General features: G+C 44.6%; 1 protein-coding gene across 1 annotated transcript in view; it reads left to right on the top strand.

Moving 5' to 3' along the window:
- The window catches only part of LOC138396923 (putative tetratricopeptide repeat protein 41), a 63,062-nt gene that overhangs the window by 3,246 nt on the left and 47,781 nt on the right, over nucleotides 1-12,035 (top strand). The window contains exons 2-3 of the mRNA XM_069490709.1: nucleotides 2,323-2,503; nucleotides 5,807-6,021. Of these exons, the coding sequence (XP_069346810.1) occupies nucleotides 2,323-2,503; nucleotides 5,807-6,021 (396 nt within the window). The remainder of the gene's footprint in view (nucleotides 1-2,322; nucleotides 2,504-5,806; nucleotides 6,022-12,035) is intronic.

Here is a 12,035-nt window from a genome sequence, read left to right as displayed (position 1 = left end):
GGTTAGGGTCAGATTATTTCTTCATAATATTCTCCTTAGGCTTTGGTTTTGGATATTGTTGAAAGATTAGCTTGTTTTAGACTTTATTCTTGAATGTATATATGTGGTGTAAATGTCTAAATTAGAAGATCCAGAATGGATGGATTATTTAAAAAAAAGCTTTAGAAGGAAGTGCTAAATTCTTTTTCTTTTGGATCTTTGATACTCTTTTATCACCCAGTTAGCTCCAAAATCTCCAAGTCCATAGCTAGGGTAGCAATAGGCCATTTGGCGAGCTGGTTGTTAATGTAAGAGATAACGTAGAGCTATCAGTTTATACTCTTGACTCTTAGAAGTACTTTTGAGGTCCTTGAAGATACCTGAGAACAGTGGGTGAGGTTTAAGGTTAGCACAAGAGGCCTGTTGGATTGTAAGGTCGTCCCAAATTCTAAGATCTTGAAACATGAAGCTGACCTTGGCCAGACTATAGGTCCTCCAGGTCTGTTCTGGCCTTAACCTGAACCACAGGGCAGCCCAGTTAACTATGAAGATACAGGGTGAGTATCTTGGGAACCCACCAGTCTAACCTATCTGCTGTTCCTTTTCCTGCATATGTTGATAACAGCCTCTACCTCTCAAAAAAAAAACAAACTTGGGGAATATGGATGTCTCCAGAGACAACAAAGCATTTTGGCAGTTTAGAACACCTGAACTTTAATTAGGCAATCAGTTTAGAATTTCAGTAAATTGAAACTGGCAGAAACTCCAGAGATCATCCAAATGTCTGGCCCTCCCCTTTATTTTACTAGAGACTTTAAGGGACTTGCCCAGTGGCAGAGCTACAACCGTATGCATAGTTGTCATCTTTATTAGGGCATTGGGTTTTTTTGATTTTGTTGTTTTTTGTTTGTTTTTTTGAGACGAGGTCTCACTCTGTCACGCAGGCTGGAATGCAGTAGCCCCATCATAGTTCACTGCAGCCTCAAACTCCTGGGCTCAAGTGATCCTCCTGCCTCAGCCTCCCAAGTGGCTGTTACTATAGGCACATGCCACCGTGCCCTGGCTAATTTTTTTTTTTTGTTGAGACAGAGTCTCACTTTGTTGCCCAGGCTAGAGTGAGTGCCGTGGCGTCAGCTTAGCTCACAGCAACCTCAGACTCCTCGGCTTAAGTGATCCTACTGCCTCAGCCTCCCGAGTAGCTGGGACTACAGGCATGCGCCACTATGCCCGGCTAATTTTTTCTATATAGATTTTTAGTTGTCCATATAATGTCTTTCTATTTTTAGTAGAGACGGGGTCTCGCTCTTGCTCAGGCTGGTCTCGAACTCCTGACCTCGAGCGATCCACCCGTCTCGGCCTCCCAGAGTGCTAGGATTACAGGCGTGAGCCACCTCACCCGGCCCTGGCTAATTTTTTTTTTTTAATTTTTTTGTAGAGATGGGGGTCTCAATATGTTGCCCGGGCTGGTCTCAAACTCCTGGCCTCAAGCAATTCTCCCATCTTGGCCTCCCAAAGTGCTAGGATTACAGGTGTGAACCACTGCATCCAACCCTTGGCATCATCCTAAAAATATACCCCACTCCCCCAATCTCTGCCATGGACAGATGCACACAGATACCCCACAAGATTGAATTAGATAACTTGGCCGGGCGCGGTGGCTCACGCCTGTAATCCTAGCACTCTGGGAGGCCGAGGTGGGCGGATCGTTTGAGCTCAGGAGTTCGAGACCAGCCTGAGCAAGAGCGAGACCCCACCTCTACTAAAAATAGAAAGAAATTATATGGACAGCTAAAAATATATATAGAAAAAATTAGCCGGGCATGGTGGTGCATGCCTGTAGTCCCAGCTACTCGGGAGGCTGAGACAGGAGGATCGCTTGAGCTCAGGAGTTTGAGGTTGCTGTGAGCTAGGCTGACGCCACGGCACTCACTCTAGCCTGGGCAACAGAGTGAGACTCTGTCTCAAAAAAAAAAAAAAAAAAAAAAAAAAAAAAAAGAATTAGATAACTTCATATTTAGCTAACAATTTATAAAATGACAGAATGAATGTATATAGCAACGCTAATGTTTTTTGCCCTTGTCATTCTGAGGTCATGAAATAACTTGGAATTGTAAGTAGGATTCCATGTATAAATAGCATGAGAATGGTTAAATGGTTTGCCTATAGTTTTCTTTCACTGGCATATGGAATGAACTGTGAAATATGGAGCCCAAATAGAAAGAAGGTAATATCGATATAAGAGGCAGATACTGTCCTGGGCATTTATAATAAATAACCAGTGTACAATTGGAAATGTGAAACTACAAATATAAGATATTAAAACTTATCTTTTTGACTATCAAGACTACAAGCACCGCTTTGAACGTTTCTATCATGAAGCGCTTACTGAGAAGTGCAAGCAAGTGTTTGTTATTTCCAAGGAGTCAAACAGGACCTTTGAAATCTTGGAAAGATTTGCCTTAAAGGATGTGGAACTTGATTTTAACAATGCAGCGGCAGGTTCCAGTTTAGACTCTGTTCTCAGGTAAGAAGTCAAGAAATTCCAAGCCTTTGCATGGGGCTCACACAAAATAGCCTGACTTTGGTAAATGTGATCCCCTAAATTTGGGATGTCTTTCCTCACTTCCCCTGTTCTCTGCCCATCCCTTCCTGCAAGAGAGACCCCCTAAAAGCCACCTCTGTGTTAGAATTTCCTTATCAGATATCACTGTCCACTTGCAAAGCTCTTCTTGTATTTCACACACTTTCTTCCAGTGTCCTCAAGAAGATTATAAACTCCCAGAGGGCAGGGAATCAATCTGCCGCCTTTTTTCTCCCGTACGTCAAAGTTGGTCTAAGTAGTTCCCAAGAATGACGGAATGACTTTAAAGAGATGAAATTGTATTAGGAAATATGAATAACACATCTGCATAGTATTGTATAGTTTACAAAGAGCTTCTACATATATCATCAGCTCATTATTAATTACATTCAGATATTAAGCCAGCACTTACTAAAACAATATGGGCCATATCATTCTTTGTGTTTGTACGTAAGGGGTTGAGTTATCTTATCCAATGTGTGCAATCCTTCATTGCTTTATTTAGTGTCCCCTACAATAAAACTTCTATATCTTTCCCACCCTGGGTGGTGACATGCCCTGTTTACCACCTTGCTGAGGCCTGCAGTAAGGAAGCTGAGATTGTCTAAGTCGCCCTTCCCAGTCTCATCCCTAGGAATGGGGAGGGTCTTAGGATAGTTTTATTTCTTCCATCCTCATCTTCCAGCTGTTACCATGAATCTCCTTTATCCTGTGAGAGTTTTGTGGTTTGGAATAAACCCTCAGTGGCTGCGATGGCTCAGGGCTGTCCTCCACCACCGCTGTCCCAGGCTCAGCATCCACCAGTTCAGTCCACTCAGGCGCAGAGCTACCAACATTATTATGGTTCTGAGAACCCACGCTGAGAGGAAACAGTTTATTTGGTTAATGCAATATGGTGCTTAGTCAATATTTTTATGAGTACAGGAGAAGCATATAGGTCATGTGTTAAAATTGTTAGGTTTGAGTAGGCAAATTCGTAGAGGCAGAAAGTTATAGTTAGTGGCTCCTGGGGGATGAGGGTAGTGGGGAAATGGAGAATGACTCTTATGGGTTCAGAGTTTCTTATCTGGGGTGATGCAAATGTTCTGGGATTAAATTGTGACAATGTTTGTACAACCTTGTAAACATAATGAAAACCATTGAATTGTATACTTTAAACCTGAATTGTTTGGTATGTGAATTATTTCTCATTTAGATTATAATTGAGTATTTCAGAGTGGATGAGAAGTTTAATAAATTTTATTGCATTTGAACAACTCAAATTATTGTGCTCAATGAAAATACAAAAATTAAATAAGTCTTTTTAGATTAGCTATTTGAAAACATTCAGGGCTTTGTTTGCTTTGCCATTTGGAAACAATGCTCTGTACTATAAGTTCCTGAATACAGTGTAAGGTCAACAGAAAAGGAGTGTTCTTTTCACGTTTCAAAGCATTGTTTTAATAACCAACCATATGCATCAATAGCATTCTTTTTTTTACCTCGCTTTGAAAGGAGCTGCAGATTGCTTTCAATGTTTTCATTTTCTATTTGTTCTTGAGAAGGAATCTTTAAGATTCTAGCCCTAATCATGTTGATGTGTCATATTTGTATTTTTCCTTCCTTGATTTTATCTGTGAGGTGCCAAGAACTGTTCTAGACACAGGGTATATGGCAATGAATAAAAGAGACAAAAATCCCTGCATCCGTGGAGCTTGCATTGTAGAGACAGGCAATAAACATAATAAATATGTAAAATATGCAGGATGCTAGATGCCTTCAAGCGCTATGGAGCAAAATGAAACTTTGAAAGGGAATAGACCATCTGGTAGGGTGAGGGAAGCCCTCACTGAGAAGGTGATATTTGGGTAGCTACTAAAAATAGGTGTGGGAGGAAGCTATGCAAATATGGATAGGAAGAGCCTTCCTGAGGGAGGTCACAGCAAACACAGAGGCCCTGAGGCTGGGGAAATAGCAGGGAGACCAGGCAGCTGGAAGGAAATCAGAGCTGTAGGGAGGGACGGAGGTCGGAGAGATATTGGGTGGTGGGAGGGTGTGAGTCTTGTCTGGTCTAACAGTTCATTGTAGGGACTTGGGTGTTTGCTACATTTGAGCAGAGCGATGACCTACCCATGTGACATATTTTGAAGAGCTCACTCTCACTGCTTGGTTGAGGATAGAGTGAATGAGGGCACAGGTGGAAGCCGAGCATGAAATCTAATCCGACCATTCAAATTTGCTGGTGAAATAATTTCCACAATAGAGCATAGATTCCTAAGTCTCATTAATGGCTATGGAATTCTTATGAAGTAATTTCTAATGACACTGCTTTAAGTTTTCCATTTTGATCAGTTTTCAGGCTGATCTTCTTGCTTTGCTGAATCCCAATTCATTTTATTTCATTCACTCATTTAACAGTTTATGGTCAGGTGCTGTGCTAGTCACTAAATATCCAGCAGTGAGTAAGGTAAGCCCGATATCTGCCCTCCTTATGGAACTTACATCAATGAAAAATCACTAGACACGTATTTATTGAGTCATAACTGTGTAAGGCTCAAGGCTAGAGTCTATATGTAGTGATATTCGTGACCCTGAGAATCCTCTGCCTGTCCAGAAGCTTTGCACTAAAAAATAAAGCAACAAGTTATATTACTGTTATTCTCCTGTCAGTTCAAAGAAATCATACTTATGCAATATTAACAGCTAACACACCCTGGTGGAAGAACAGGCTATTTCTTGGCAAGTCATTACCCGATGATTTTTTTTTTTTAGTTTAACTTCTAATTTTGTGGTCATCAGGACTGATGGGAATTCTTGGCATATGAGTGCTTCAATTTTTGATTCTGTTTCAATATGATGTTAAACCATGGATCAGTCTGGTGATGGTGGTGGTAACCCAAGGAAGGAATGAGCAGGCAGTGAACAGGTGTGATACAGTTTCCCTGCCCAGGGCCTGGACCCTCTACGTAACCTTGGGTCTTATTGGACAACCCTAGCATCTGTGTAGCTGGAAGGGCCTTCCAAGTTTACTGTCTACTCTCCTAATTTTACATAGAACCAAGCTAAAACCCAGAGGGTGAACCACTTATCTGAAGCCAATTGAGGACAAATTTGAGACTAGAGCTAGAAGCAAAATGTATTCAGGGAAATTTTCTCTTCCTTCCTTCCTCTCTCCTACCCTCCTTCCCTCCCATTCTCTCTCCCCACCTGCCTGCCTTCCTTCCTTGGTAAATAATCTTGACTACCTTTCACCCCTTTATTTTTCAGAATAAATTCTCTTCCAACTTACAAGTCTATTTTGCTCTTGTCTGGAGAACGTGGTTGTGGGAAATCCACTCTGATTGCCAACTGGGTGAATTATTTCAAAAGTAAATATCCGAGCACGCTGATGATCCCTCACTTTGTGGGAAGCACCTGTGAAAGCAGTGACATCATGTCTGTGATCCATTACTTCATCACGGAATTACAGCACAAAAACTACGGTAACAGAATTCAACTTTCCCATTCATTCAGAAAATGTCTGGTGGGTTAGAAAGGAATGGCTCTCTCTTCTGCTCATGCGGCCGGCCATTGTTGTCTTGTTCTGCTCCAAACCCCGTGTTCTCTCGCTTACATTTCTACCCACCTCTTCCCCTCACACAGAAAAACTCACTCTCTCCTTCCTTCCCTCCCTCCTATCTTATCTTATCTTATCTTTTCTTTTATCTCTCTCTCTCTTCCTCCCTCCTTCCCTCCCTTCCTTCCTTCCTTCCTTTTCTTTATTTCTTCTTTTACCATATATTAATTGAGTACCTTTATGTGCCAGAGCACTATTCCAGGCAGTGGGGATACAGCAGTGCACAAAATGGACAAAAGTCTTTATGTAGTTTTCATGTTACTGGGGACGGGGAGGATGGTGGGAAGTTCTATGAAGAGAAGGCAGAGAAAGAAGGTAGGCAGTGTGTGCACAGGAACTGGCTCATCGATACCATGTTCTAGTTGAGAAAGGTAGATAACAAATAAATAAACATCCAATAATGATAATTGCCACGCAGAGTGATGTGATATGGTGACAGGGTGGCTATTTGAGTAGTCAGGAACCATGTGTCTGTATTAGTTAGGGTAACTTGAGCTGCTGTATCAACTAAATCCCATTTCGGTGGCTTCTCAAATGGAAGCTCATTTCTTACTCATGTTGCTAGTCAGGTAACAAGTTGCTTTCTTCCATGTGGTGATTTAGGGACACAGGTTCTTTCTTGAGGCTGTGTCATCCGCTACAGCCGCAGAGTCCTCTGCTTTTGGCTAGAGGAAGGGGGCAAGAGTGGAAAAGGCACACTTGTTCCTTAAAAGTCTTGGCCCATTCTTTTGGCAAGCACTTGGCCACACTGGGTCCACATGGCTACACCAGGAATTGAGTGGGGACAGAAAACTAACCACACCCTAAGGAAGGGGGAGCATAAACCTCTGTGGGACAGGAGCCATCCTTTCTGTCACACTCTGTGGGGAGATCTCGGTGGCAAGGAGCCAGCCACGTGGAGACCAGGAAAAAACATTTCTGGCAAAGCCAACAGCTAAGGTAATACAGCTCCGCAGCTGGAAACAGTTGAATGAATTAGAAAGGGAAAGAGGGCCAGTGAGGCCGGACAGTGGGGGGCAGTGGGGACCATTGGAGGTTCCCACCAGATGAAGCAGGAGAAGGCTGGGCCGCTTTTTATCTGGGTTTGTAGATCAGAATATTAGGTTTGGATTCTATTAAGTGCAATGGGAGGCCAGTGGAGGGTTCTAAGCAGGAGAGTGACATGATTTGATTATTTTAAACAGATCAAAATCAGTCTGATATGTGGGAAATGGATATAGGGACACAAGCATGAGGCAGGGACACTTGTTAGAGGCTACTGCAATGGTCCATGCAAGAGATGATGGTGGCTCGGAGAGGACAATAGCAGTGGACGTGGAGGGCTTTGGGGGGATTGAGGATTTGCTGAGGAATGGAACGTGCAGGTTGGAGGAAAGGGAGGAATTGAGGAGGAAGGGAGGAATTCCTAGCTTTAGGCTTTAGGAAACTAGACAGACGGGGAGGGCTGTTGACTGAGATGGGCCAACATTGGTGGGATGTGGGAGGGGAAGCAGGTTTTGAGAGAAATCAAGTGTTCTGCCTCGGACACGTGATATTTAACATGCAGGGCGTGCACCAGTGCGTGCTACCAGTCGTGCGGATCTGCATCGTGCCTAACTGTGCCAGGAGCGGTTGGGGAGCCTGGTCTCCTGCATCCAAACCGTGTGCCACTACTTATTAGCTGTGTGACCGTAGTTATTTTAGCCCTCTGTGACTCAAATTTCCTCTTTGTAAAATGTGTACAGTAATATTTTTAAAAGTGCCTACATGTAGTTGAGAGAATTAACTACTAAGATGTTGTATGAAAGACAAAGGCACTTAGTGCTTGGCATCTAGTATGCACTGATACATATTGGCTATTGTTAGGGATCAGTACACTGCTGTGTATTTACATGTTTGCGTCTGACTTTGCCTGCTTTTGGGAGTACATCTCTTCTCATGCAGGGGCATGTACCCACGTGTGCCTCTGGGCTTTGAGTGAGTATGTGGGTGCCCCAGGGTGAGTTTTGATGTATGTATCTTATCTCTGTATGAGGGGACTTGAGTCTCTTCTGTGCATGTGGTGGGTGTCTGTGAGTAAACAGGGGTGAACATGTGGATGAGGTCTCTGTGATTGCAGTTCTCAGGGCATATAAAGTGGGCAAAATCAAAATCAGTTGAAGCAGGTGTGACTGTGTTTATACAATGACTAATCCTATTCCGGCACATCCCAAAGGTGCTCAGTCTGGCCAGGCTGATGATGTAAACTCAGTTGTTCATGCCCAATTATGATTTTATTCCCAAAGCAAATTGTTATTTTAATGAGTGTGGTTTTGGGTGCAGAAAGCTCCTAATAAAAACAGCTGCTATCTTTCAAGCAAACAGATCTTCAGGCTGACGACTGTAGAATAAATTCAGGAACAGTTTAGGAATACTTGGCACCTTCTGTCCCTGAAAGAACACCCTTCTCCATTAACGGTGGGAGGCTGAAGGGAAGCGCTGTGGTTCCCGACTTGGCCCACAATTCTGGCTCTGCTACTTGCTAGCTGTGTCACCTTGGCTAGAGAAAGAAGCAGGGAGCGGGGGCTGCTGAGGGACACAAGGCGGTCCTATTCCTTAGCTGGATTAACGAGAGGGAGGACTTCTCTACAAGAGTTTGCAGCTGTCACCCAGAGAGGCTGGAGGGTGAGTGTGGAAGGCTGGCCCCTGGGGTTGTTTAGCTCGTTTAGCTCAGCAGCCTTTGCCACGAAGCTGGGTTTCACCTGGCGTGGGGGCTGTGGGCAGAGGAGGCGGAGCTGCTGCTGAGAACTCTGCAGCCGCAGAGGCCAGGTGCTCGGAGTGGATTCAGCTTCTCTGCAGAGAGCATTTTCCTGTTGCCACGGCTGTCTGCAGCTGCAGCTCCTGCGTGGCTGTGAGCCAGGGACCCTCCCTCTTGGGGACCCCAAAACGCCTCCCTGTGACGCTCACATTTCTGCTCCTCTGTTCTCCACCCCTGCTTGCCTGAATCAAGGAACCTTGTGGACAAGAGCTACCTGTAGCCAGCTCTCCGTCTCCCATGCCCTTTGCCTGCCTTGCAGGCAGCTGGTGTCACAGAAGACACGCTTCGCAGGTCAGAGTAGAGTCACTGACTCTCTTATTTGCATGTTTCCTCTCCATGTTATCCCACGGAACCCAGTGGCAGCCCTGAGTAACAGTAAGTTCCATTTATTGACGGCTTTCTGAGTACCAGGCACTGTGCTGAGGGCTTTATCAGCATCTCATTTAATGCTCTCAATGATCGATTCATCCATGGCATTATCATCCCAGAGAGGGAAACTGAGGCTCCAAATGGCAGGGTCATACAGCTATACATGGGCAGGGTAGGGAGTGCAAACCCAGGTCTGTGGAGCTCCAGTCATTGCTGCATGGTCTTGCCTCCTTGAGACAACAGAGGAAAATTTCATTGTTTTGGATGATTTCCATCAGGGTCCTCTCCCAGCATCGGATTTCAGAAGAGTCTGCATTCAAATTGGTGACATGGAATGGGCAGAAATCCTCGGCAGGGCTAACTTCTTAGCCCGGTCCCTAGCCCCTTGCCCCACGTGTTTGGTCTCCTTGGAGCACACCCATCCCTTCCATCCCTCCATGTCTTCGTCGATTTAGTTCCCTTCTCCTGGATGCCCCTCCCTCTTCTCAGGGCAGTGAAATCCTTCTCTTCCCTTTTTTTGGGGGGTGGGGTGGGGAGAAACAGCTGGGACTCCATGGCCCCAGCTAGAGTGCAGTGGCTCGTGGCTCACAGCAACCTCAGACTCCTGGGCTCAAGTGATCCTCCTGCCTCAGCCTCCTCAGTAGCTGGGACTACAGGCGTGCACCACTGTGCCCAGCTAATTTTTTCTATTTTTAGTAGAGATGGGGGTCTCGCTGTTGCTCAGGCTGGTCTCAAACTCCTGAGCTCCAGTGACTCTCCCGTCTTGGCCTCCCGGAGTGCTAGGATTACAGGTGTGAGCCACTGTGCCCGGCCCCTTCTCATCCTTTAAGGGTCTATTCAAAAGTTGCCCCTTCCATAAGAAGGGCTGATGGGTGGGTGCCTCTCTCCCTCACCCCTAACTTTGACCAGGCAGCAAGTGTAGCCCTGGTCCAATTGCATTTTGGTTTTCCTGGTTGTTTCCTACCAAATACTGTGTGCTTACCTCCCTTGGTCCCCAACCCCCAGGCCTTGGACCAGTACCAGTCTATGGCCTGTTAGGAGCCTGGCCACACAGCAGGAGGTGAGCAGTGGGTGAGCTTCATCTGTATTTACAGCCCTCCCCATCGCTCCCATCGCTGTGTAAGCTCCGCCTCCTGTCAGATCAGCAGTGGCATTAGATTCTCATAGGAGCTTGAACCGTACCATAAATGGTGTATGCGAGGGATCTAGGTTGCGGGCTCCTTATGAGAATCTAATGCCTGATGATCTGAGTTGGAGCTGAAGTGGTGATGCTAGCACTGGGGAGTGGCTGCAAATACAGATTATCATTAGCAGAGAGGTTGATTGCACAATAAATGAAATATACTCGAATCATCCCCAAACCATCCCCTCCCAACCCCTGTCTGTGGAAAAATCATCTTCCATGAAACCGGTCCCTAGTGCCAAAAAGGTTGAGGACCACTGTCTTAGGTAACTTACAAATAGTCTGGTCATTACATGTTTTATTATTGTCTTCTTGTATGAGTTCTGTGAATGCAGGGATCATGTCTATTTTATTGGCTATTGTCATACCCAGTGCCTGGCGCAGACATAGAAGCGTCTCAGTAAATCTACGTTGAATGAGGAGAGACAATACTGATAAAAAATGCATGCGTTCGTCAATCCCCAAGTCATCGAGTGGGTCTTTCAACACTGGAGATATTACTATTTAAATTAGGCAATGGGCCATTGTCATTTAGTAGACACAGATTGGTCCTGACAGAATATAAGAGAAATGTTTAGGAATATTTTCCAATACCAGTAATGCTGACTTTATCTTCAACATCATTTTGAGGAAAAGTAATTATAATCACCCAAAATGTGATTTTTTTTTTTTTTTTTTTTTTTTGTTGAGACAGAGTCTCACTTTGTTGCCCAGGCTAGAGTGAGTGCCGTGGCGTCAGCTTAGCTCACAGCAACCTCAGACTCCTCGGCTTAAGCGATCCTACTGCCTCAGCCTCCCGAGTAGCTGGGACTACAGACATGCGCCACTATGCCCGGCTAATTTTTTCTATATAGATTTTTAGTTGTCCATATAATGTCTTTCTATTTTTAGTAGAGACGGGGTCTCGCTCAGGCTGGTCTCGAACTCCTGACCTTGAGCAATCCACCCGCCTCGGCCTCCCAGAGTGCTAGGATTACAGGCGTGAGCCACCGCGCCCGGCCTCAAAATGTGATTTTAAAAACATCAAACATAATGCCTTTCTCTATATGCCAGGATATATATCCATAAGCATCATCACTGAGTATATATATATATTTTTTGCCTAAGATTATTTTTTGCTGATTATATTAGTGAGGCTGTGCTTAATAATTGTCAGGCCATATTTCTCGAGGTTCATTCAGTCTGCTTTGTCACTTAGCGGCGATGCCAGCTTTGTGGGAAAGGCAGTCCATCGTCTGTGGCTCTGCAGTGACTGCTGAGGAGCCATCCACACCATGAAATGGTGGCTGCACAGCTTGAAGACAAACTGTTAGAAAAATAAGTGCTTTAAAAGCTCCTGATGATCTATGTGTTCACGTCCCTTCGCCTTCCCAGGCCTCAGTTTCCTCATCTACAAAATGAGGGGTCTGGACTAGACTAGATGATTTCTAAGAACCTCCCTGCTCTAAAATTCTGTCATTTAGGGTCTGAAATTTCAGCAGTGTCCATAATTTTAAAGATTTTTTTTTTTAGTGACTTGAGTGGTTCTTTATTGTTTCACATCTTTTTTTAT

The sequence above is a fragment of the Eulemur rufifrons genome, chromosome 16 (assembly GCF_041146395.1).
Source record: "Eulemur rufifrons isolate Redbay chromosome 16, OSU_ERuf_1, whole genome shotgun sequence".
Lineage (NCBI taxonomy): Eukaryota > Metazoa > Chordata > Mammalia > Primates > Lemuridae > Eulemur > Eulemur rufifrons.
The sequence above is the reverse complement of the archived record's forward strand: the minus strand, read 5'-3'. Positions and strand labels throughout refer to the sequence as shown.